This window comes from Lactuca serriola, chromosome 2, assembly GCF_051521515.1.
Source record: "Lactuca serriola cultivar US96UC23 chromosome 2, Lser_US96UC23_V15, whole genome shotgun sequence".
In the NCBI taxonomy this organism is placed as follows: Eukaryota; Viridiplantae; Streptophyta; class Magnoliopsida; order Asterales; family Asteraceae; genus Lactuca; species Lactuca serriola.
Window position 1 is genome coordinate 157,081,381 of NC_136409.1, and position 27,423 is coordinate 157,108,803.

A 27,423-nucleotide genomic window follows, 5' to 3' on the forward strand; every position below is an offset into this window, starting at 1 on the left:
TATTAAACTGGTAATACCTTGATGCCCAAGACCAAACAAAAGATTTTATTGCTATATATCTCTATCTAAACTAATCTAATGAATACATGTCCGTATTTATATTAATGAAAGCAGTAGCCTAAACCAATACGTAATACTTGTTAAACAAACAGACAACTTCCTAAAAAGGTTTTTCCCCAAATACCCCTGCACTCATATATCCAATTAACCCAACACCAAATATATGGGTGTTGTAGTTTGTTTAACACACTTTCTAGAACTCTAAAAAAAAAGCCATTAGATGTCATTTTTTTGTTCATTTGATCAATTCATATACACTCGTTCCCTTTTGGGGGATTTCAGCCCAATTGTAACCACTTCACATCATCAATTTTACAAAATCAATATTGTTTCTATGTGGTCTTTCGGTTGGTTTCCACTCAAATCTTCTTGTGTTGTTCGTGTATTGATTGTTTGAGTTCCAAGTATCCATAGCCTAAAACATTTTTCATGAGTGCTGCCGTTCTAAAAAAGATATATGTCTTGAATGCTAACTCCAACAATTATATATAATGGTTGTGTTGGCTATGACGTCGAAGTCGTATAGGTTTATGCATGCGTTTATTATAATTAGTGTGTGTGTATGAGACTACTAGCTATGTAGCTAGCATTGCAAATGGAGATGCGAGAGGAGTGGCTCTTTCTAAATGGATTAATGGAATATCTTAGACGGCAACCGGCCGGCCTCTTCTATTTAAAAAAAATTCTTTGGTCTTTACACCAAACAACATCAAATGTTGTCTCGTTCTTTATGTAGAACAAAAAGAATAATAAACAAAACCAAAATGATTACGATACCAGTGGCTTAGCAATGACCACAAACACGAAGAAGGCAATGCAATTGCCGCCCATCTATAATCTCTTACTTTTCAACAGTCAGGATTCTTTTATGAATAATGATCAGACGGCTATTAAGGTACCCTTCAACATAAGCTTTGCTAAGAGCTGACCAGGTTCCAACAGCAACTGGACAAATAAAAGGAACAACATAGTTTTGAACAACAGTTTATCCTTTCCTCAAACCTCTTCTATGTACGTTCCATTTCAATCAGGAAACTCCCTGTTGTTCAATGATGTTTCACCAAATTCAAAATGATAGAGCTTCAAATTTCCTGTTTCATCTGTTGATCTTATTGTTGTTTCTTATGACCAACGTGAACTCAGTTTCATTCAATTTTACAAGCTTTCAACCCAACAACCAGATGATTGTATACCAAGGGGATGCGTTTGCATCGAGTGGGATTCAAGTGACCAAGAATCAGCGTGACAAGTCGCTCAAGAACAGCGTTGGGAGAGCTTTGTACTGGGAGCCTGTTCAAATATGGGACAAGAAAACCCGAAAGCTAACAGATTTCATGACCCATTTTTCCTTCTCGATGAATGCACTTAATTCTTCTGAATATGGTGATGGGTTATCTTTCATGCTCATGCCATTTGAACCAGAGATTCCTCAGGGTTCATTTGGTGGGTATCTTGGCCTATTCAGTCCGGCTTCTGCTTTCAACTCCTCCAACAACTCCGTAGTTGCAGTTGAGTTTGATTCGTTTAAGAATCCATGGGATCCTAGTGACAACCATGTGGGAATCAATGTCAACTCAATTATCTCCGTGGCAAATCTTTCATGGGATAGTAGCATCAAGGATGGAAAGGTTGCAAATGCATGGGTGAGTTATAATTCTAGTACATATAACCTAAGTGTCTTTCTATCATATGAAGACAACCCAATATTTGGTGGGAACTGTAGCCTTTGGTATGTTGTTGATCTAAGGGAAGTTCTACCCGAATCGGTTCGTATTGGTTTTTCGGCTGGAACCGGGGACTGGATTGAAACACACACCGTTTACTCTTGGTCATTTAGTTCTAATTTGGATAAAACTCAAGTGAAAAAGAACATATGGTTGACTACTGGTTTAGCCATGGGTTCAGGTGCATTGAGCCTTGTGGTTGGGTTCTTCTGGTTCTTTTGCTGGAAGAAGCGATCCACATTGAGAAAAAAAGAAGATGTCTCTATACAATATGACTTCGGAAACAACATGGGGCCAAAGCAATACTCATTTCGCGAACTTAGTAAGGCAACTGATGGGTTCTCAGAAGAACGGAAGCTTGGTGAAGGTGGTTTTGGAGGTGTTTACAAGGGCGTACTATTGAGTGGTGTAAACTCACTAGTTGCAGTCAAGCGGGTAGCAAGTGGATCAAAGCAAGGGAAGAAAGAGTATGTATCTGAAGTAAAGATAATTAGTCGATTAAGGCACAGGAACTTGGTGCAACTCATAGGCTGGTGCCACGAACAAGGTGATTTCCTTCTTGTTTACGAGTTTATGCCTAATGGAAGCCTTGATTCCCATCTGTTCTACTCAAAATCGATGCTTAGTGCGTCCATCAGATACAAAATAGCCATGGGAGTTGCTTCAGCCTTGCTTTATCTCCATGAAGAATGGGAACAATGTGTGGTGCATAGGGATATCAAGTCCAGTAATATAATGCTAGATTCAAGTTACAATGCAAAGTTAGGAGACTTCGGACTTGCACGATTCGTGGATCATGATCTTGGCTCTCAGACCACTGTTATAGCCGGAACAATGGGTTACTTGGCCCCGGAATGTCTGATGACAGGCAAAGCAAGTAGAGAGTCCGATGTGTATAGCTTCGGGGTTGTTGCGTTAGAAATCGCGTGTGGAAGAAAACCCATTGACACGAAGGTTGAACCTAGTAAACAAAGGTTGGTAGAATGGATTTGGAGTCTTTATGGTGAAGGGAAACTGTTCGAAGGCGTAGACGAGAGGTTAAATGGTGAATTTGACCAGAGGGAATTGGAGTGCTTGATGGTGGTTGGTTTGTGGTGTAGTCATCCGGATAGTAGCAGTCGGCCGTCGATAAAACAAGCCATAAGCGTGTTAAATTTTGAAGCTCCTTTGCCTAGCCTGCCGGCTAAACATCCGGTGCCTGTCTACTATGCACCTCCGATGAGTATGTGTAGGTTCACGTATACGTCTTCAGTTGGTCTTAGCACCACGGTGTCAGAGAGGAAAGAGTCTGTGAGCAGTTGTGGCTCAGCAGGATCCTCAAAAGCGCTCTTGGAAATGGGCAACAGGGGCTTGTAAGTTGTCCCATCGACATGCTAATGTCGTAAGATATAGTTTCATGAACAGTTTTTTTTTGTTTTCTTTAATATTAATCCATGATGTAGTTTACATTGATGGAGTATTATATATATGTTATTAGCATGAGTTACTTTATACGGAAAATGAGATATAAGCCCAACCATTTTAGTAAACTGTTAAAAAAATCTTAATTATGTTTTGTTTATTTAAAAAAACCCAACCAACTTAATCTTGTGTAAGTTAGTTGGGTTTTTTTTGACAAAATGTTAGCTATGTTGGGTTTTCTTGAACATATAAGACATAATTGAAATTTTTAAACAGTTTGAAAATTTTGTTAGTCTTTTTCCTTTTGTTTATATGTAAATTTTGGATGGCTTTGAATATATCCTTTTTATTTTATTACTCTTTAATACGTGTATAAGAACTAGAACACATGTTGATTCTTCCCTCAAAGGAAACATAAAGAAATTACAAAGTCTTTATAGCATAACATGGAAACTCTTTCAGTAATTTAATATACCAAAATTGAATATTGCCTCTGAATTATTCATTGATAATTGAAAAGCCTCGGGGGCTATATAAGAACATCGGCGTCGGAGAACTTGAGGACATCACTTCCTTTAATGTGACTAACATACCAAACAAAATCAGGAAATTGTTAGTGATTTTAGTGTCATCATGTCATTTTAGGTAACTCGAACTAACATGTGAGGTAATAGATTTCTTAATTTGTACTCTAAAATATATACGGGTTGGTGTGGAGTGCACGCATGTATAAGATCGAATTAGAAACTGGTTCGACGATTAGTCGGGGGTCCGAGGGCAGCGCCTCTTTGGCGGGGTCCAGGGGCAGTGCCCCTAGCGGGGTCCAAGGGGAAGAGCCCCTACTTGGGGTGATTATAGTAAAACTAACGAAACTCGTTAGTTTTGGTAACCCTAAATCCTCATTAGATCCCGATTATCATGACTTGCTTCCAAAGTAACTAATAACGGCCCAACCCTAATAAAAAAAATCCTAATATTGTTTAATATATCAACGGTTCTTCTTTTTCAGAAGAAGGTTACGATCATTAGTTCTCGTTTTTCATCAAACTCTCACAGAATCTCTCTAGCAAATTGGCTTACGATTTTTGTGCCTAGAATCATAAGTGTCCGCTTGGATCATCCTAGACTTAATTTCTTGCAACCCAGGCATAAGGTAGAAATATCAGTTCGGAAAGTGTTCTCATGATCCAAGTTGGTATCCAGATCTCCACCATAAACCCTATATTTTCCTACAATCAAACTGATAACTTCTGTTCCTCGAGATGGGTGATTCAATCCTTGAGATGACCACTAAGTTTGCAAAGCTGGAGAAGTTCGAAGGTGTTGAATTCAGGCAGTGGAAGAAGAAGATGCACTTCATACTGACTACTTTGAAGGCAACATACGTGCTGATTACTCCTAGACCAGCAGAACCTGAGGAAGGTGATGTTGAGACGATTGAAGAGATAAGAAGGAGACAGAAGCGGGACAATGATGACTACATCTGCAAAGGTCACATTCTGAACGGTATGTCTAATGCTTTATTTGATATCCATAGTGAAGTCTTGTATGCTAAGGAGTTGTGGGACACCCTTGAATTGAAATATATCACCGAGGATGCTTCTAGCAAGAAGTTTCTGGTTAGTGATTTTAATAATTATAAGATGGACGATTCAAGGTTTGTTACTGAACAATACAACGAACTCCTTGGCATATACGGTCAGTTTAAACTGAACCGTATGAATATGGATGAATCCATTGATGTATCAACCATCATTGACAAACTGCCTCCATCCTGGAAAGACTTCAAACATAACTTGAAACATTAAAAGGAGGAATTTTCCTTGGTTCAACTTGCTAGTCACATTCGTATTGAAGAATCTCTTCGTGCAAAGGAAAAAGTGACAAATCAGAAAAAATAAATAAATAAATAAATAACCCAAGGGAAAAGTTGAATCTGGACAACCCTCGGTTCATATGGTTGAAAATAAACCAAGGAACCAGAACCACAATGGACATGGCAAACGCTAGCAGGAACATGTCCCAAGAAACTCCAACAAAAAGAGAAATGATCTGGTTTGTTGGAGGTGCAATCAAGTTGGGCCTTGCAAGCGTGGTTGTCGTGTGAATTTAGGCAACAATGGTGCTGGAAACAGTCCAGCCAATGGGAAAGTGAACGGGTCTTCGGCCCAAGTTAAAGGAGGTCAGTTTTTGACTAACTTTGATAATTCTAATCAGAATTATGTTTATTATGTTTCATTTATCCTTGAATCATTCTATGTGTAGGATGATGATGTTTCTTGGTGGATCCACTCCGGAGCAACAAACCATGTCTGCAAGGATAAACGGATGTTTGAAACATTAACTCCGCTTGAAGATGGGTCGATGCTGAAAATGGGAGACGATTCTTTTATTCCTATTTTTGGTTTAGGTGTCGTGTGTCTTGAGTTTACTTTTGGAAAGAAAATTAGGTTATTTGAGGTTTTGTTTGTTCCCAAGATTCGCAAGAATCTTGTTAGCTCTAGCTGTTTGAATTATGATGGTTTTAAACAAGTTATTGAGTCGGATAAGTTTGTTTTGTCTAGGGTGGAATGTTTATTGACTTTGGATATTTAAATAATAGAATGTTTCGTTTGAATATTGGTGACAGATTATTACCTATTCAAAATTCTGCATTTGTATCTTCTGCTTTTAATGTTGATAAATCTGTGCTTTGGCATGTAAGATTAGGTCATGTAAACTTTAGAAAGATGCATGAGATGTCAAAAGATGGATTAATTCTAGCCTTTGATATGACATCTGATAAATGTAAAACATGCATGCTTACAAAAGTAACAAAACAGCCCTTTCCTAGTGTCACTAGAAATTCAGCTATTTTGGAACTTGTACACAGTGACCTGTGTGATTTTCACTCCACTCCTTCTATGGGAAATAAAAAGTATGTAGTCACCTTTATTGATGACTGCATTCAGTTTTGCTATGTGTATTTGTTACATTCTAAGGACGAAGCCTTGGAGAAATTCAAAATATACAAAACTGAGGTGGAATTGCAATTAGGCATTCCGGTTAAACGTCTCAGGACTGATAGGGGTGGTGAATATATGGATCCCATATATTTTCAATGAGTGGGTATCATTCATGAGACCACGCCACCTTACACACCCCAACAAAATGGTATTGTTACACGCAAAAATCGAGTTTTAAAGGAAATGGTAAACTCGATGTTATCATATTCGGGATTGAGTGAAGGATTCTGGGGAGAGGTCATGTTAACGGCCTGCTATTTATTAAATAGGGTTCCAAATAAAGGGAAAAAAACAATCCCATACGAACTTTGGTTCAAGAAAAAGTCTAATTTGAGTTATTTTCAGGTTTGGGGATGTCGGGCAGTTGTAATACTTACCGAGCCCAAAAAGAAAATTTTGGGAGAACATGGAATTGATTGCATATTCTTTGGATATGCTGAACATTCAGGTTTTATCTAATAGAACCTAATGATTTGGTTTCAATTAACACTGTTATTGAATCACGGGATGCAATTTTTGATGAGATGTGGTTTTCATCGATTCAAAGGCCTAAGGATCTGACTTTTGGTGCTAATAAAGAGCAAAATTCAGAAAGTCAAGATGGTGGTATCGTGCAAGAACCACAAGAGCTTCGTAGAAGCAAAAGAGGCCAAATTGTGAAAACTTTCAGATCCAACTTCCAACCGTATTTGGTGGAAGGTTCAAGAGATGAAATTAATCTTGAATACTCTTATTGCTATAGCATTGAAGATGATCCTAAGACATATCAAGAGGCCATGGAGTCTCATGATAGTGTCTTTTGGAAGGAAGCAATTGATGATGAAATGTCATGAATTATTGTGAACAACACATGGGTGTTGTCTAATTTGCCTCCGGGTTCTAAACGTCTTAGTTGCAAATGGATTTTCAAAAAGAAAATGAATGTTAATGGGACTATTGACAAATTCAAAGCCTGGTTAGTTATTCAAGGTTTTAGACAAAAACTCGGTATTGACTATTTTCATACGTATGCTCCAGTTACAAGTATTTCTATTATTAGATTGTTGGTTGCCTTGGCAAGTATCCACAATCTGGTTATTCACCAAATAGATGTGAAAACAGCCTTTTTAAATGGTGATCTTGATGAGGAAGTTGACATGAAACAACTAGAAGGCTTCATTATGCCTGGTAAAGAGCATATGATTTGTAAACTTGTCAAATCTTTGTATGGGCTGAAACAAGCGCCTAAACAATGGCATCAAAAATTTGATGAGGTGATTTTGTCTTTTGTTTTCAAGACAAACCAATGTTACAAATGTTGTTATAGTAGATTTGATGATGCTACTAGAGCTGGAGTGATCATTTGCTTATTTGTAGATGACATGTTGATTTTTGGTACCGACCAAAATCAAGTGGATGAAACAAAGAAATTGTTATCATCCAAGTTTTCCATGAAAGATTTAGGAGAGGCTGATGTAATCCTTGGAATAAGAATTAAGAGGATGAACAAAGGATTGGTAATGACTCAAAGTCATTATATTGAGAAATTTCTCAAGCAGTTTAATTTTACCGATTGTTCTCTTGTGAGTACTCATATGGATCCAAGTGTGAAATTAATGTAAAATAATGGTATTCCCCATTTCACAGTTGGAATACTCTAAGGCTATTGGTAGCTTGATGTATGCTATAAAAAGTACCGAACCTGATATTTCTTTTGTTGTGGGTAAGTTGAGCAGGTATACTAGTAATCCTAGTGCTCAACATTGGCAAGAAGTGAATAGAGTGTTCAAGTATCTCAAGGGAACCATTGATTATGGCTTGAGTTATTTGGGAAGTCCTTTGGTTTTAGAATGTCATTTGGATGCAAGTTGAATACCCAACATGGAGGATGATTCCTTTGGTTTTAGAATGTCATTTGTAAATGTATGATACTAAGTTGAAATTCAATCGTTACGATATTTTCATTATGTACTGGTTTGGTTTGTTTTGATAAGGTTATGTTTGTTCAAGGGTTACACTAAAATGGGGGAGGATTGTTGGTGATTTTAGTGTCACCATGTCATTTTATGTAACTGGAACTAACATGTAAGCTAAGAGGCTTCTTAATTTGTACTCTACTATATGTACGGGTTGGTGCGGAGTGCACACATGTATAAGATCCAATTAGAAACTGGTTCGACGACTAGTAGGGGATCCGATGTGGCGCCCTTAGGTCCAGGGTTTCCAAAGGGCCAGCGCCCTTTTGGTGGGGTCTAGGGGCAGCGCCCCTTGCGGGGTCTAAAGGGCAGAACCCCTGCGGGGTTTGGGGCAGCACCCCAAAACCTCACCGAATTTTACATATGGGAACATAGTGAAAAATTCAATTTCTTGAGGGTGATTATGGTAAAACTAATGAAACTCGTTAGTTTTGGTAACCCTAAATCGTCATTAGATCCGGATTATCATGACTTGCTTCCAAAGCAACTAGTGACGGCCCAACCCTAATAAAACCCTAATCTCGTTTAATATATGAACAATTATTCTTTTTCAGAAGAAGGTTACGATCATTAGTTCTCATTTTTCATCAAACTCTCACATAGTCTCTCTACCAAATTTGTTTACGATTTATGTAACGCCCCGATTCTCAGGTATTATTTTAAATAAAAATTTCTTGGTTTTGGCCCTACTCGACGAGTTGGTAGCCCTACTCGTCGAGTAGACGCGGGTGGGATCGCGAATTAAGTGAGCTACTCGGCGAGTCCTTTGTGGGACTCGGCGAGTAGGAGTTGGAAGGATAAACCCTAATTTTCGGGGTTTGCACCCCTATGTAAAGAAGCTCAAGCCTCTTTCAGTCCCTTTGCAGCCCCCTTTGCATCTCTAACTCGTATGTGTGTGTGGCCATTGTGTTTTGAAGCTTTGAGAGAAGATTTTGGTGTGGGAGCTTGGGGAAAGCAAGTGATTGAGGCAAGAAGCTGGGAGGAAATCCGAATCTACTTCTGTGAGCATCTCTTGGGAAGGTATTAAGCTATTACCCTCGTTTATTTCAGTCTAGACCTCCCTTTTTGAGTGAGCTTTAGGGTTTTTATAAGGATATCAAGTTGGTATGACAAGTTATGGGCTAGATCTGAAGTTGTAACTTCAGATCTGGACCCTCTTTGGATTATAGAAGCATAAAGTTCCAGCTTTGGTCGAGATTAAGGTTCCCTTGGTCCATGAAGACCCATTAAGAGCTTGGTTTTGGCATTAAGAGCTTTTAAAGTAATGCATGTACGTAAAGTTTGCAACTTTACGTGATAAGTATGCTCTAGGAACCTAGATCTGTGAATTTGAGCCGCTGCATGGCTCAAAATAGGCCTGTATGGAAAAAGGACTGGATGAACTCGACGAGTTGGATGAGAAACGTGGCGAGTCGCATGAAGATGGCCATGAACTCGACGAGTTGGATGAACAACTCGGCGAGTCCGATGAAGATTACCATAAACTCGACGAGTTGAAGAACAACTTGGCGAGTCCGATGAGTTTTAACCAAGAACATGTTCACGTGTATATACGTCGAGTTGCAAGGAGGGAACTCGATGGGTGGCCTTAAGGTTTGATCGGGATTCAAAGGAACTCGACGAGTCACGTCGATGACTCGGCGAGTTTGTTTGTGCCTCAAGGGACTCGGCGAGTAGCTGGGTGTACTTGACGAGTTGAGGTCAACATGGATTGTTAACCTTGACTGAGGACTTTGACCTTGATCAGGGGTTGACTATTGGGTTATGGAGTACCTTATAAGGTTAAGGAGTTATGAGTATGTTGAACTATGATTATAGGTGGTGGAGCCTGTGTCGAGTGATCCGAGAGTTGGAGTTTACCTTTCGAGTCGACATCTGTGAGGTGAGTTATCCTCACTATATCGATAGGGTCTACGACACCAAGGCCGACCCTTTAATTATTATAGTTATGGTATGCTACATGTGATTACGATCTACTTGATTGGAATCAGGGTACACAGTATGTTATGTTTTATGATCCGTAGGGATTGGTATGTTAGTGACCTGCCAGGTCAGTGTTCTAGAGAACTTCGTGATTGATGATCTGTAAGATAGATATGCTTGATGTTTGTATATGTCGTATATGATAGTTATACGCACATGGTTATCTGCTTGTTGGTTGGGTTGAGGCGGTCCTGCTCTGTGCTGAAGGCCAACATACCCTATGAGTGGTCCGGGGAGACTGTAGGCCCACGTGGCGGACCAGTCATGCCGAAGGCTCGGGATAAATCTAGATAGACTGTAGGCCCAGTAGGGTGGACCAGTCAGGCCGATGGGCCAGTATGCATGTTGACTGATTGATTGTTATTGATATGGTTTCTGTCAGTATGGTATTGGTATTTTGGGGGTAGCTCACTAAGCCCTTGGGCTTACAGTTTTCAGTTATGGTTTCAGGTACTTCAGGAGACCGTGAGAAGGCGAAGGCGTGACCGTACCGCTCCTCATCCTTGTGATTTTTTTGGGACACTCTGATGATAACTGATTTGGAAATGTTTTGTAAACAATTACTAGTTGTTTTCTTTTGTTGATATTAAAAGTTTAAATTTGGCGTAAATTCTTTTGGATGTTACAAGTTGGTATCAGAGCCTTGGTTTGAGTGAATTGGAGGAACACTTGTGTGAATCCAGTCTCAAATCAAGGAGATTTTCGGAAAATAAGTTTTAAAAAGGTTTTCAAAATAAAGGATGGAGGATGCAGAGGGTACGATCAGCCGGAACCTGTAAGTAAGGCCCAAAATACCATATAGTTATTTGATATTCTGATATGTTAGAACATCATGCTAGAGCTAGGCTAGGGATCTCCAGGAATCGCTTGATCGATGTCACACCCCAAAACCGAGAACGGTGGAAACGTTCTGGGGCGGAGGACGTCATGTATAATATCAACAACAATGTAAAGTAGTAAACAAGCAACAACATCATCCATTGCATTAATAAAATAATTATTATACAATTGTATTCTGTCAAATTTTGATAAACACTAAAGCATAAATCAAAATGAAAGATAAGTCTTGAACAAGCTCCATCTTCCTTTCTCCTTGCATCGGTACCTGTCTAAGATGACCTGAGGATACAAGTAATTTTGAAAGCGAGTATCAGCTTTAAAGCTGGTGAGTTCAAAAGTATATAAGTGTCATTGCCTTGTTTGTGAAAAGCTGTTATGAAAGCCATGTAAACCTTTAAATGAAAATGTTGTGTTAAGTATGAAATCCCTAGAAAAACCCTTATTTTCTATAAGTATGAAATGTAGTCTTCTACCAAGACCCGAATGTTATGTACGTATGAAGTGTAGTCTTCTACCAAGACTCGAATGTTCTGTTTGTAAAATGATAGTTTTTCCTTTGTATTGACTAGTACTAAAAGTGCTTAGTCTAACTCATCGTTTATGTGAATGTATCACAAAATAAAGTAAATAGGAAATGTACTACTGTAAGTGTTGTCACTGGGTACTAGGACCAACACATCATCGCATTAAGCGAAATGTATAACCTAATGAACATCCGAAGATTGTCCAATTGTCCTCTGTAGCAGCAGCAGGTGGGTGGAAGGGTTAGTCCCAAATCGATCTTCCTAATATAAGTAGTAACCTTAGACCTCCGTAGATGGTCATCGACCACTGGTGCTAATCAGTGGGGTTCGGAATGGTAAGTCCCGCCTAGATATCCCATTGAACCGGGATAGGAAAGATAATTTACACATAAAGTACTAATAAATTATCCTCTTAGTTCTAAGTACAAGTATCCAGGTAAGTATATATGAACATATTCATGTATCAGGTAAGCATCTGTAAGTACTCATGTATCAGGAAATGTACTAGTATAGACTCATGAATGAACTGACTCTTGTGTGATTCCTTGTAATAGAACTAATGTTTGATATCTTCAAATTATACCTATGATAATCTACTGTAATATAACTGGATGATCATGTAGGTTTATACACTCTTACTACTCAAGGGTGTGGGAAACTAAATGAAAGATGTAAACTATAAACTCAATACATATATAAGAATATAAGTGTATGTGCATAGTTTAGTTCAAGAATGAAAAATGGTTTTTGTAAAACAGTTCATGGGTTTTGAACAATAAATAACAATGACTTGATGTCATTTGAATACCCATTTCAAAAGTAAAACATTTGGTAACAATGTGCTGTTAGGATGTAAAACCATTTCATGCATCACATTTTGTAGCATGTGAAATCTGTTAAATGACAAACACAGTTATAAAATACATATCAATGATTTAATAACGTGTTTGTTTGTACTTGTATCCCCCCCCATTAAAGCATTTAAACTCATTTAAAACATTGATTAGGGGTATGAACTCACTTGATTGAAGTGGTTGATTTGAAATAGTCGAGAGAAGAATCGAGCAGAACTTCGACAGGAAGAGTTGAAAACGTGGGAAAATCTCGGGAATCTCGGGAATCTCGAGAACACAAAACCTTCCTTCGGGACTTGAAGGTGAAAACCGGGGCTTTGGGAGGGTCTCGGGGGCTTAAACGCAGAGTTTCGGCGCGAGAAAGAAAGGAACTGAGCAATGGAACTCGGAGCCCTTGAAAATCTATTTATAGGGGCATTTCTGGGGTGTGCCACGTCGTGGCAACCTTTTTCCACGTCGTGGGCTTGGTCGTCACTGCATGCGTCATCCCAAGTTGCATCTGGGGGCCTCCTGGAGGTGTCAGGAGATTTGCCACGTCGTGGCACTGCTTGCCACGACGTGGTCTCTGACAGCCTCGAATATCGGGTCTCGAACTTGTAAAATCCGTAACTTTCGCATACGAGCTCCGTTTTCGACGTTCTTTATATGCACGCGTAGCTAAAAATATGATCTACAACTCTCGTTTAGACTTCATTGGCAAATTTTGACTTTATTTTTAATTATTTATTTTTAACGGGCCGGGACACGAAAAGTCCGTTAAAAATCCATAACTTCTTCATCCGGTGTCCGTTTTCGTCAGACTTTTCGCCGTTGCGCTACTAATGTTGAGACCTTAGATTCTCATTTAGGTTGTTTTGGTCAAAAGTATCTCGAGCTCTATTTCGAGTTTTTAGCTGTCTACTGCTATACTCGAATCTTGGAAAAATCATAACTTTCTCATACGAAGCCAGATTTGGACGTTCTTTTTATGTACGCTCACGGTTTGAGGTTATCTATAACTCTCATTTAGATACTTAAGGCTAAAAACTATTGTATTGAAACTTTGCGTTTTTCGTTTAATCGGTGTTGCCGGTTTTGCCGAGAATCTTCGGTTGGTCATAACTTCTTCGTTATAACTCGAATTTTAGGGTTCTTTATATGTTTTGCCGAGAATCTTCGGTTGGTCATAACTTCTTCGATAGAATCTGGCGAAAAACTGTTGGCGTCTCTGGTGTCGATAAATGCTCAACGGTTTTGACAAATTGAAAGAGTAATCAAAATTTCCCACATTACTAACAGTGTGTCCTAGAAATTTGACTCTTCAATTTCAAAACTCGTGCCTAGAGAACTTTGCTAAAGTTCCTCTGTAGGAATGTTACCATGGGCTTTCTTCTTACTACGAGGGTAGATAAGTAAGTCATTACATGGGGAAATGACGAACTGATCCCAGTAAGAAAGACGTAACTCTATTTATTTAGCTCATGAAAACTATGGGCGTATTGGTCCTATCCGAAAGGTATCACTACGAACTCGAAGTGTCCGCATCGAGTTCAGGAGATAGTCTTCCGGACATCCTCCCCTAACACTCGAACTGGTGATATTCTGATTCCAGATCCATTCCTGGAAGTAGTTTCTTTCCTTGCGTTTGCTCAACCATTTTGTTTATGCGAGGCAGAGATAACGATTTCTATGAAAATCTTGACGGAGTCCTCGATATCCGAGGCACATACGTTGCAATCCGTCGATCTCCACGAGAATATGACCGGGGTTCTCTAGGGTGAGAATCCTAGTCTTCTAATTCTCTTTCTGTGTAGTTCGTCAAGCGGTTTGTACTGTTCTGGTATCTCCGAGGGAGTTTAAACTATAGGGCGATCTGTTTACGGGAGTCGTACTGGGTTCTAAGTTTGTTCACATGACGATGTGATTACTCGTAGGCTCAAGCAGTTCTCCGTCCTGAAGTTCATATTAGAATTCATACATGGTTTCACAATCACAACTTCGGGTATACGAGTCGTATATAATTAAGATTGAAAAGGTAGTCGAATAACTGATTCCTCTTTAAGCTCACATCCCATCGGGGAAAAAGAAGTTAAAGTGGAATCATCAATTCTAAATCTGTAGAAGCTTGATTATATATAACTCTTACGTATGCCTTCCTCAGTGATAGATCAATCGCATAAATCCTTGGATTGAACTTGACGTACTGTACGAGTGGTACTTCGAGGATTTCTTCGGAAAGAAAATAACTAAGAGGTACTCCTGGCATGAGTACTTCGGCGTTCTGACATGACGGTTTCGCTAGAAAAGTGATCTAGAAGAAAGAGATGTACGCATGAAGCTGTTTTTGTGAGGATCAAATTGAATCGAGTCATATGATAATGTCGGAATCATACTGAAGCTTAAAGACATTAGATTTGAACATAAGACGTTTACAGACGAAGCACAACCGTGCAACCATGAACAGAGTTACAGTACTTTAGATTTACCAAAAGACTAATGCTGCGAATAAGATATACTACAAAAGACAAGTATACGCAGCACGAGAATTCCTGTACAGATAGGATCTCGCAAAAGGTAAGACTCTAGTTGCACCAGTTATAGATAGTTTATAAGTCTGTTACAATGAAACGCCTAAATTACATTAACGTGGTTCCGGAGTAGGCTCTCCTGCAGCTGTGATCCTGAGAATTTAGATTGTTCATGTAAAGAGTACGACGATGTTCTCGAAAGTTTGACCTACATCCCTATGATGCAGTCCTAGTACAGAATGAAAGTATGTTCGCAAAGGTTTGACCTACATCCCTATGATGCAGTCCTAGTAATGAGTAGAGGTAAGTTCGTAGAATGGTCTCAAGACGTTTGTTGTACAAGTTGAGGTATCGTGGGTTGGTGAATAACAAAATCCAATCACTGAAAGAGACTTGGAAATGTCTCCGTATCTAACTTGCTATGGTCCAATGACTTAACTAAGGCAGGTTTCAGATAGACTCATATGAGAGTATGATAGGAGTACTTGAATGAAGGAAGTGACACAAAAGTTAGCCGGCTGTCAATATCTTGGATATTTACGACGTAAAGGTTTAGGAAAATGACCTTGTAAAGGTCTTACATCATATCCACAGGAGATAGCTCCTGACAGCATAAAGACCTAACTAAAGTACTTACGGTACAAGACAATTTCATAGAAAATGCCACATCAGGCATAGACAGAAAAATACGATTCCTCTTTATAAGGAAATAAAGTAAAGTGTCTACTACTGGCGACGGTCATCCCTCTGGTGAATGCTTAGTTCAGCCAATTGACGTTCCATGTCACGTAGGTGTCTTTCGCACACCATCTGGTGTACTCGGAGCTCTATGACTTCGGCTCGTGATTCAGCCAGTGCTTGCAATAGGGTTTCATGGTTTCTCACTGATCTCTCGTGAGCATCCTCTAGATGAATGGTGTGGAGGGTATGCATTCTAGTATAGGCGACTACTTCTGTAATCTGATGTAGAGCTGTCCTGCCTTGAATCTCATTTCAGGCCTCTCTGTGGACCAAGATTGGCAAGACTCTATCTGCTGAACCCCCATTGCTCAAGTCGTAAAAGCTTCGGTCGTTATCAAATAGCATAAACTGATCTTGTCCTTGGCTCCCTGTTTCCAAGCATTCCACTCACTCAGGGTCTGGCCATGAAAAGCCGGAAGAGGGTTAGGAATTGGAAAGGAGCTGCTTGGGGTAGGTTCTCAACCTCTGGTTCGGAGTTAGCATCATACGAAAAGTCTTCATCACGGTGATCATCCAAGGGGATAGGATGATCATTCTCTGGTTCTTCTCCAAACCAACCAGCTATAACTTCATTCGGAAGATACTGGTTGTCAAGGGGATGGAGTCCAACTATGATTTCTATGCGAGAATTTAGGGTAAGTGGATAATTATTAGACGAACTATCTAGATAATTATTTAGAAAACCCTCATTAGTTACATCGCTATTTGTGAAGTGCATACCAGCTATGTGTAATCTAAACAGGATAGACCTTTGAATAAGTGACCTTATTTCCAAATTCACACAGAATAGGGGTAAGGCATAATTATCACTGATTCTAAGTCTATAACATCCTAATTACATGTAGCCTTAGTGTATCCACTTAGCAACTATCAACTTAGTAATGAGGATCCCGTTTTAATTCTCAAGTATAAAGTACTTATAGTAACACCAAATATTCCTATAGTATTTTAATTTTTAATGTTATGTTCTCTTGTTCTCATTGTGGTAGGGTTGGTAAGATTTTAGCATTGTTGCAACCACACACTTAAACTTAGGCACATGCTAGTCAACCCTCGGATAATATAGGCGATCAGGCTATATCTTCCCAGTTTTGACCATATGTCTCTAAGCCCACTTGTGTTGCCCAACAATCGTAATTCTTTTGTACTGTCCTAGTGACACTGATTTTAGTATGAATGCAGCACGTATACTTACTTAAATATTTTACTATTTAAAGTATAAACTCTTGGTCAGAGTATTTTTAATCCCTTATGTATTTATAGTTAGTATATCTTTTATGGGTTGATATACTTAATTCACTATAAACAATGCTCTGATACCAATCTGTCACACCCCAAAACCGAGAACGGCGGAAACGTTCTGGGGCGGAGGACGTCATGTATAATATCAACAACAATGTAAAGTAGTAAACAAGCAACAACATCATCCATTGCATTAATAAAATAATTATTATACAATTGTATTCTGTCAAATTTTGATAAACACTAAAGCATAAATCAAAATGAAAGATAAGTCTTGAACAGGCTCCATCTTCCTTTCTCCTTGCATCGGTACCTGTCTAAGATGACCTGAGGATACAAGTAATTTTGAAAGCGAGTATCAGCTTTAAAGCTGGTGAGTTCATAAGTATATAAGTGTCATTGCCTTGTTTGTGAAAAGCTGTTATGAAAGCCATGTAAACCTTTAAATGAAAATGTTGTGTTAAGTATGAAATCCCTAGAAAAACCCTTATTTTCTATAAGTATGAAATGTAGTCTTCTACCAAGACCCGAATGTTATGTACGTATGAAGTGTAGTCTTCTACCAAGACTCGAATGTTCTGTTTGTAAAATGATAGTTTTTCCTTTGTATTGACTAGTACTAAAAGTGCTTAGTCTAACTCATCGTTTATGTGAATGTATCACAAAATAAAGTAAATAGGAAATGTACTACTGTAAGTGTTGTCACTGGGTACTAGGACCAACACAGCATCGCATTAAGCGAAATGTATAACCTAATGAACATCCGAAGATTGTCCAATTGTCCTCTGTAGCAGCAGCAGGTGGGTGGAAGGGTTAGTCCCAAATCGATCTTCCTAATATAAGTAGTAACCTTAGACCTCCGTAGATGGTCATCGACCACTGGTGCTAATCAGTGGGGTTCGGAATGGTAAGTCCCGCCTAGATATCCCATTGAACCGGGATAGGAAAGATAATTTACACATAAAGTACTAATAAATTATCCTCTTAGTTCTAAGTACAAGTATCCAGGTAAGTATATATGAACATATTCATGTATCAGGTAAGCATCTGTAAGTACTCATGTATCAGGAAATGTACTAGTATAGACTCATGAATGAACTGACTCTTGTGTGATTCCTTGTAATAGAACTAATGTTTGATATCTTCAAATTATACCTATGATAATCTACTGTAATATAACTGGATGATCATGTAGGTTTATACACTCTTACTACTCAAGGGTGTGGGAAACTAAATGAAAGATGTAAACTATAAACTCAATACATATATAAGAATATAAGTGTATGTGCATAGTTTAGTTCAAGAATGAAAAATGGTTTTTGTAAAACAGTTCATGGGTTTTGAACAATAAATAACAATGACTTGATGTCATTTGAATACCCATTTCAAAAGTAAAACATTTGGTAACAATGTGCTGTTAGGATGTAAAACCATTTCATGCATCACATTTTGTAGCATGTGAAATCTGTTAAATGACAAACACAGTTATAAAATACATATCAATGATTTAATAACGTGTTTGTTTGTACTTGTATCCCCCCCATTAAATCATTTAAACTCATTTAAAACATTGATTAGGGGTATGAACTCACTTGATTGAAGTGGTTGATTTGAAATAGTCGAGAGAAGAATCGAGCAGAACTTCGACAGGAAGAGTTGAAAACGCGGGAAAATCTCGGGAATCTCGGGAATCTCGAGAACACAAAACCTTACTTCGGGACTTGAAGGTGAAAACCGGGGCTTTGGGAGGGTCTCGGAGCCCTTGAAATCTATTTATAGGGGCATTTTTGGGGTGTGCCACGTCGTGGCAACATTTTTCCACGTCGTGAGCTTGGTCGTCACTGCACGTGTCATCCCAAGTTGCATCTGGGGGCCTCCCGGAGGTGTCAGGAGATTTGCCACGACGTGGTCTCTGACAGCCTCGAATATCGGGTCTCGAACTTGTAAAATCCGTAACTTTCGCATACGAGCTCCGTTTTCGACGTTATTTATATGCACGCGTAGCTAAAAATATGATCTACAACTCTCGTTTAGACTTCATTGGCAAATTTTGACTTTATTTTTAATTATTTATTTTTAACGGGCCGGGACACGAAAAGTCCGTTAAAAATCCATAACTTCTTCATCCGGTGTCCGTTTTCGTCAGACTTTTCGCCGTTGCGCTACTAATGTTGAGACCTTAGATTCTCATTTAGGTTGTTTTGGTCAAAAGTATCTCGAGCTCTATTTCAAGTTTTTAGCTGTCTACTACTATAGTCGAATCTTGGAAAAATCATAACTTTCTCATACGAAGCCAGATTTGGACGTTCTTTTTATGTACGCTCACGGTTTGAGGTTATCTATAACTCTCATTTAGATACTTAAGGCTAAAAACTATTGTATTGAAACTTTGCGTTTTTCGTTTAATCGGTGTTGCCGGTTTTGCCGAGAATCTTCGGTTGGTCATAACTTCTTCGTTATAACTCGAATTTTAGGGTTCTTTATATGTACGAAAACCTTGATACGATTCCTACTACTTTATTTAACCCAAATAAGATTTTAGGAAAGTTATATTTTGACCTAAATTTGATTGGTTTTACATTTCATTGTCTCGAAATATCGGGTTGTCACAATCGAATTGCCTGATTATATGATGCCTATTAGCTTAGGGATCCTTGTATATGGAATTGACATCATAACTGTAGATGTTTAGTGTATGCACCACGGTTGTCTGTAGTCAAGATCTTATAGCTTGAGAATGTCTGATTCGACCTTAGTGTAGGATCGGATATTCGAAAGTCTATCGGGTCCAGCACTATGTGCAGCCAGTGTACACTATCGCTGCAGGGGATGATGGAAGTTTCATGGACGTGTGAGTGGTGCGGAACTGCAGGATCAGTTGCTAGTTAGGCGATGTCCCCTGTTAGTGAGGGTTGAGCGCATATTATGTTGAATATAGTTTAGGGCATTGTGGTGATACTTGAGACAAATATGGGTAGGTGTGGAAGGTAGTAGGGGCCCATACTACTGAAAGCACAGGACCCATACGCGTAGCACGGAAGTCACAACCCCTAGGGATTGAGGGTATTGGTCTTCCGTCATTATTTGATTTATCTGAGATATTGAGTGTGTTTGCAGTATGGTGGTGACGAGACGTGTTGCTTCGGGATCCAGATCAGGATCAGGGTCAGGAGACGGAGGATTGGAGGTGCCGGTAGCACCTGAGCCCGTGGTCCAGATAGGGACTGAGGAGTTGGATGCCCGGAATCGGGAGATCATGCACGACGGGATTGCTCCTGCGTTCCGAGCGCAGCTGCCAGAGATGTTTGGGTCGATTAAGACTGCGATGGTTGAGTATTTTGACGAGCGATATGCCACTCTAGCAGAGACAGTTGCCGCAGCAGCCACTTCGGCTGTAACTGCGACAGGGGTTGGAGGAGGAGCCGGCAGGGCTTTCCAGTATCGGGACTTCGATAATATGAAGCCCGCGACGTTTGATGGTACATAGGATGCGATTAGAGCTATGAGGTGGTTATCTGACGTGGAGGGCTATTTCTTCACGTGTTCATGTCATGCTGACCAGAAGATCAGGTGTGCCCTGAACCTGCTAAGGCTTGGGGCAAAGGACTGGTTGAGGTTGACGACTGGGTTGTATACTGATGATCATGTAACACCGTGAATTTCAAAATAATTTTTCGCAAAATATAAAAACATTTTTCATTTAATTTTCACAAAACATCAAGTTTAAAACTCCAGTTCGCATCATACAAAATCCCAAGATCACATATAAAAATCTCATGCGTGTGTACAGATCAACCCGGCGCCTTCCCACGGTCATCACTAGTACCTGAAACAACAACACTAACACTGTAAGCACAAAGCTTAGTGAGTTCCCCAAAATACCACACATAACACATATTAGCCACTCGAGGCTATAGCTCTGTGGGTCCGTAGACCCTACTCTGTGAACCCACTGGTTCTAACTCTGGGAACCTTCCGGTTCCAACTCTATAAGCATGCACAACATAAATCACATAGACATCATGCAGTACAACACATAACATACACATAACACACACATACTCTGTCATATAACTCTGATTACCTACTCAAGGTAAAGTATAGTGAGAAGACTCACCTCGTATATCTCGATAACTCACGAATCCTGGAAATCACTCGTGCTCGATCCTCCGAGCTATAATCCTCCTATAACATCATATATCTCTAATTAACACTTTTACCACTAAGGTTGACTACCCCTATCAAGTCAACACTGGTCAACTCTGGTTAACGGTCAACGATCAACTTTGACCGGACTCAGCGAGTGCACTAGAGCGACTCGGCGAGTCTAAACGTTTTCACCAACTCTCTAGGATTCTCTTTTGACACGTCGAGTACTCCCCTGACTCGACGAGTTCCACCTGGCATGAATTGCGGGGCCACCACGACTCAACTCGCCGAGTCTCAAGAACAACTCGGCGAGTTCCAGCTCGACTCAGTCCACCTGTCAACTCTCTCTAACTCTCCCTGACTCACTGAGTCAACCCATAACTCGGCAGGACCACTCGTTGAGTGGTTAAGGGCAATCTTCATGCTACTCGCCGAGTCTGTTCTTCGGACTTGGCGAGTTCATGCCATGCATCAACTCAATCTCGCTTCTGAGGTCAGATCCGCTCCATTAACTCATAGATCTGGCCCTCCTAAGCATATTTATCACGTAAAGTCACAGTCTTGGCTACCATGCAACGCCTACAAGGCTCCTTTTGAAGAAATGGACTCTAAAATGGCAACCTAAGTCTCCAACCCAAAATGAAGGACATAAAGCATGACATTAGGGACTCTCTGGACCTACTAAGGTCCAGATCTAAGCACCATATCCCCATGGGATCTCTCACACTTCAAATACAAAGCAAATAACGCATGAAGAAACCCTAGATTTGACCATATCAACAAAAATATGGAAATAAGCTCTGAATGATACCTCAAGAAGCTTCCCCTGACGAAATGGAAGTAGATCCAAGCTCCCCAACTCTTCTAGCTTGACTTTCCCCTTCTTTTCTTGCAAAGACAAACAAAATTGATGAATAATGGCCTCTTATCTCACTCACAACAACCCTCAGCTGCTTTGGTGCTCTCAAGGTCAAGGTAGCCGCAATGAAGGGCCATAAGGTCCTTTAAATAGGGCTTAGGACCGGGAAATTAGGGTTTCATTAAACAGCGCGGTCTCACCGAGTCCAAGCGCGAACCCGCGTCCAGAACCGCGATCCTACTCGGCGAGTTTGAGCTCCAACTCGCCGAGTCCCCTCACAAAACACCCAAAAATATATGAATAAAAGATACCTGGAAATCCGGGCTGTTACAATTCTCCCCCACTAGAACTAGACTTCGCCCTCGAAGTCTCGCTCTACAAATAGCTCCGGATGCTGCTCACGCATCTCACGCTCCGACTCCCAGGTCATGTCTGATCCCTTCCGATGTTGCCACTGAACCAACACCAGGGGTACCTCCTTGTTCCTTAAAACTTTGATTTTCCGATCTCTGATGGCCACTGGTCTCTCGGCATAATTCAGGCTCGCATCCACCTGAATATCCTCTAATGGAACCATTGCCGACTCGTCGGCTTTACACTTTCTCAGCTGCGACACATGAAAAGTGTCGTGAATCTGCCCCAACTCTGCTGGCAAATCCAAACGATTGGCTACCCGACCTACCCTAGCGATCACACGGAAAGGACCAATATATTGGGGCCCCAACTTGCCCCTCTTCCTGAATCGAATCACTCCTTTCCAAGGAGAGACCTTCAGGAGTACAAGGTCGCCGACCTGAAACTCAAGCTCGGACCGGCGTCTATCTGCATAACTCTTCTGTCGGCTCTGAGCGGTCAACAACCTCTGTCTGACCTGCTGGATTTGCTCTGTCGTCTGAAGCACGATCTCTGTACTTCCCATCACCCTCTGTCCAACCTCTCCCCAACAAATGGGGGTTCGACACCTCCTCCCATACAACAGCTCAAAGGGTGGCATACCAATGCTCGAATGATGGCTGTTGTTGTAGGAAAACTCTGCCAAGGGTAAATATGCATCCCAGCTACCCCTGAAATCCAACACACATGCCCGGAGCATGTCCTCGAGCGTCTGAATCGTCCGCTCACTCTGACCGTCTGTCTGGGGATGATATGCGGTACTAAAATGCAGTCTAGTACCCAACTCCTCATGAAACTTCTTCCAGAATCTGGAAGTGAAACGCACATCACGGTCTGAAACAATCGAGATCGGCACCCCATGCCGAGATATCACTCCCCTCACATACACCTTCGCCAATTTCTTTGCTGAAGAACTCTCGCTGATAGCAAGGAAATGAGCACTCTTCGTCAATCTGTCCACAATCACCCAAATTGCATCAACTCCCCTGGCAGTCCTTGGAAATTTGGTGATGAAATCCATAGTGATCTGTTCCCACTTCCACTCGGGAACCTCCAATGGCTGCAACTTACCATGCGGCCTCTGGTGCTCGGCCTTAACCCTACGACAGGTCAAGCACCTCTCAACAAACCACGCGACATCCCTCTTCATACAGGGCCACCAATACTCCTTCCTCAGATCCAAATACATCTTAGTGGCCCCCGGATGGATCGAAAATTTCGACCGATGAGCCTCTTCCATCAAAATGGTACGCGTTCCTCCCACAAATGGCACCCATATACGCCCCTGAAATGTCATAAGCCCCCAACCATCGGTAACAAACTCTGAAACCAAACCAACAACCCGTTCCCTCTTCTGCATCTCAGGTTGCACAGCCTCGGCCTGTGCCCCACGAATGGCGTCCAACACTGGAGCTATCACGGTCAATCTCAAACATACCTCCCACAGCGGGATGCTCTCCGCCCTGCGGCTCAATGCATCGGCTACCACATTAGCCTTTCCTGGGTGGTACAGGATCTCACAATCATAATCCTTGACCACATCCGTCCACCTTCTCTGACGCATATTTAGGTTGGGCTGATCCATCAAATACTTCAAGCTCTTATGGTCCGTGTAAATTGTACACCGAACCCCATACAGGTAGTGACGCCAAATCTTGAGGGTGAACACCACTGCCCCCAACTCTAGATCATGGGTGGGATATCTCGTCTCATGAGGCTTCAGCTACCTCGATGCATATGCTATCACATGCCCTCTCTGCATCAGCACCGCTCCCAACCCCAAAATCGATGCATCACAGTATACCACAAAGTCCTCCATCCGTTTCGGGAGAGCTAACACCGGGGCTTCGCAGAACCTTTGGCGAAGTGTCTCAAAGGAGGCCTGCTGCTCGGGGACCCATGAAAAAGCATCACCCTTCCGGGTCAATCTGGTGAGTGGCACTGCGATCTTGGAGAAATCTTTAATAAACCTCCGATAATACCCTGCCAACCCTAGGAAACTCCTGATCTCAGAGGGTGATCTCGGCACTTCCCAACTCATCACCGCTTCAACCTTGGCCGGATCGACCAGTATCCCTTCCTGGTTAACGAGATGTCCTAAGAACTGGACCTCCCGCAACCAGAAATCACACTTGGAGAATTTGGCATAAAGCCTCTCCGACCTCAGAACTCCGAGAACCTCTCACAAATGCTCCTCATGCTGCTCTCTAGATCTCGAATATACCAGAATGTCGTCGATAAATACAATCACCGACCGATCTAGCATCGTCCTACACACTCGGTTCATGAGATCCATGAACACCGCCGGGGCATTGGTGAGCCCAAAAGGCATCACCACAAACTCATAATGCCCATAACGTGTCCTGAACGTTGTCTTCTGGACGTCCTCATCCCGCACCCTCACCTGATGATATCCAGACCTCAAATCGATCTTGGAGGAACAAGATTCTCCCTGCAACTGATCGAACAAATCGTCGATCCTCGGCAACGGGTAACAATTCTTGACCGTCAGCTTGCTCAACTCCCGGTAATCAATGCACATCCGGTGTGAACCATCCTTCTTCTTGACGAACAGGATAGGCGCTCCCCACGGCGAGCTGCTCGGCCGAATAAATCCCTTCCCCAACAGCTCCTGAAGCTGCAAGGATAACTCTTGCATCTCTGGATGTGACAACCCGAAATTTCCATTTTGTACGAACATTATCTATTCAATAGAAGCTAGTCCAGTTTCAATGAATTTCAGGCTTTTCCGAATAAGTTTGTGTACACTAGGGTTTACATTTAAGGAGATATCAGGAGAGTGGATGCTCATGGCTTTATGAAACTTGAGCATTTCAAAACTTCATAATTTTATAGTCCAATTCCAGAATAAAAATATTTTTGCCAAAAATATTTCAGGACTATAAATAGAATTCTGAACTAAATTATTCATTATTCACATTTCCAACTAGAGAAAAGCCATATTCTCTCTCACGTATCTTGGGGTTTTCATCCCAAATCGTGAGTACACTTCCCTAGTTGTGTTATAATACTTGTTTTATGCTTCATAACATAGATTACATGTCTAATATATGAGATCCGGGAGTTTACCGCCCAAGAACGTTCTTGGGGAGTAAACTCCAAAATGGAGCTTTAAGGCTATCTAGTCCCAATTCCTTGTTAGGCAACTAGTTTAGCATAATATGTAGGATCATTTGAGGCTAGAAATCAATCAAGACCACCAAGTTTTAGGAGTTTACGGACCAAGAATTTCTTGGACCGTAAACACCAATTTCAAGGGCCAAAAGTGTGTCCTAATTACCCCTAAGGCTTTAGACTTTAACCCTCAAATACCTGTAGCTAAAATCGGGACTAAAACACATCAAAATCATCCCTAAAAGGCACCAAAGTGTGCCTAAAGTCCCCCTTAGACTTAAACAAAAGCCTAGAAATTATCCTACTTGTGCAAGAGGCTTAAAAGAATTAAAACATCCATCCCATGAGAGTTTACAACCATAAACTCTAAGGGATATGGTCATTTGGCCGTAAACTCCTCAAAGGAGTATAATCTATGCCGTAAACTACCCAAATGATTAAACCACCAAGCTAGGCTTATTCTAGAATTCATTTAGCACCTTAAAACACCCAAAACCACCAAGAGTGGAGTTCACGGCCGTAAACTCAAGGGTTTACGACCGTAAACTCCTTGGGTGGGGTTTGTTGGGTAGTAAACTCTTATTCTAGGTTCTTGGAAGCTTTAAACCCCTTTAGCTTGTCCCATAACAACTTAGATGCAACCATTAGGACCTATAACACTTATACAAAGTGTTTACATGTTCCTAAGTGTCTCAACTTATTTCATTAAGTTATTATTTGGCTAATTAGTTATATATATGCTTATTATATGATAACTAGGCTCGTGCGTGTGAACAAGTCTCCGTTTTCCACCTAGCACGGTATCCGACACTACAATCCAATCTGCTCACCACAAGTGAGTTCATACCCCTTTAATTAACCTTTGAAATACTTTAAATGTTTTAAATACTTTATGGGGGGGGGGGGGGAATACGAGTTAAATGCTTATAGTTATTGCATCAATCACATGTGATCACATTAATCACATGCGATCAATAACTAGAAAACCAATGATTTTATGACTGTTCAAACTGTTTATCAAACTGCTTTACTTCAAAATGTTTTACAAACTCTTTTACTTATCAAATAATTTTATTTAAACTTTGTTATACTTCTTATAAATTGCATGCCCATATATGTATAGATATATAAGCAATGTTTAAAGGGCTTAGGAAGGCCATCCGCCCTATTTCCTTTTTCTCGATTTGGATGTGGTCTGGTGGGATTTCGGGTGACCCTCCGAAGGTCGTTTCAATATTAGTTATATATATCAATTATACATATATTGACATAAAAGTAATTCCATATTCATGCGTACTATACACATCATTAGTAAGTTACCATCGGGGTAACACAGGATCATACTACTACAACTTTTAGATAAATGAGTCAGTTCATTCATGAGTCTATACATTACATTACTATGAGAACATATACAACTATCCTAGGAAGAGAACATATACAACTATACTAGAAAGAGAACATATACAACTATACTAGGAAGAGAACATATACAACTATACTAGGATGAGAACATATACAACTATACTAGGATGAGAACATATACAACTATACTAGGAGGAGAACATATACAACTATACTAGAACGAGAAACATTACATTTCATATACAAGAATACGTTAACAATTGTGATCCACTGGATCGGAGCATGCCTTAAATGTCATGTCCCGAGTTGTAGCCAGAATTCTCTTGGAGGGAGAGCGTGAGTTTGCGTATAGATCTATACTGGATTGACTATCCTACACCTTGCTGCTAGCTACAGCCGGACCTGCAGGTCTGCGGGTGCCAAACGTCATTGCGTTATTACGACCATTCGTATGTCGTTGTTACCAGTCGAGAGTATGGTGCAATTATCACATTATACCTTAATATAAATCCGGTTTAAGGTAGTTAGTACAGCAATAGTTCCTATAATACAAAACTACAGTACTACAATGATTTACCCATTACATATTTTTAGTGATAACCTCACTTAAACATTAATTTACAAACTATATTTGTTAAATGATAGTTACACTTGGGAAATTACACACTTTTACAACAAACGAGCAT

At 40.5% G+C, this 27,423-nt stretch overlaps 1 protein-coding gene and 1 pseudogene across 1 annotated transcript; both read left to right on the top strand.

The window, feature by feature from the left end:
• The first annotated feature begins 1,087 nt into the window (after positions 1-1,087).
• Positions 1,088-3,261, top strand: LOC145090530 (L-type lectin-domain containing receptor kinase IX.1 pseudogene; annotated as a pseudogene).
• Positions 3,262-4,447: 1,186 nt separating this feature from the next.
• On the top strand, positions 4,448-7,023 carry LOC145089703 (uncharacterized). The gene is made up of 4 exons (XM_079028102.1): positions 4,448-4,804; positions 5,451-5,734; positions 5,815-6,102; positions 6,639-7,023. The coding sequence occupies exons 1-4, from the start codon at positions 4,448-4,450 to the stop codon at positions 7,021-7,023; spliced, it is 1,314 nt and encodes a 437-aa protein (XP_078884228.1).
• Positions 7,024-27,423: the final 20,400 nt, after the last annotated feature.

Excerpts from the sequence above, each read along its gene's own strand:
- LOC145089703 (XM_079028102.1), top strand. The coding sequence starts at position 4,448 with ATGGGTGATTCAATCCTTGAGATGACCACTAAGTTTGCAAAGCTGGAG. Across the intron at positions 5,735-5,814 it reads CAAGTTATTGAGTCGGATAA|ATTATTACCTATTCAAAATT; the intron begins GTTTGTTTTGTC and ends TATTGGTGACAG. Across the intron at positions 6,103-6,638 it reads CCTTCTATGGGAAATAAAAA|GTTTTATCTAATAGAACCTA; the intron begins GTATGTAGTCAC and ends CTGAACATTCAG.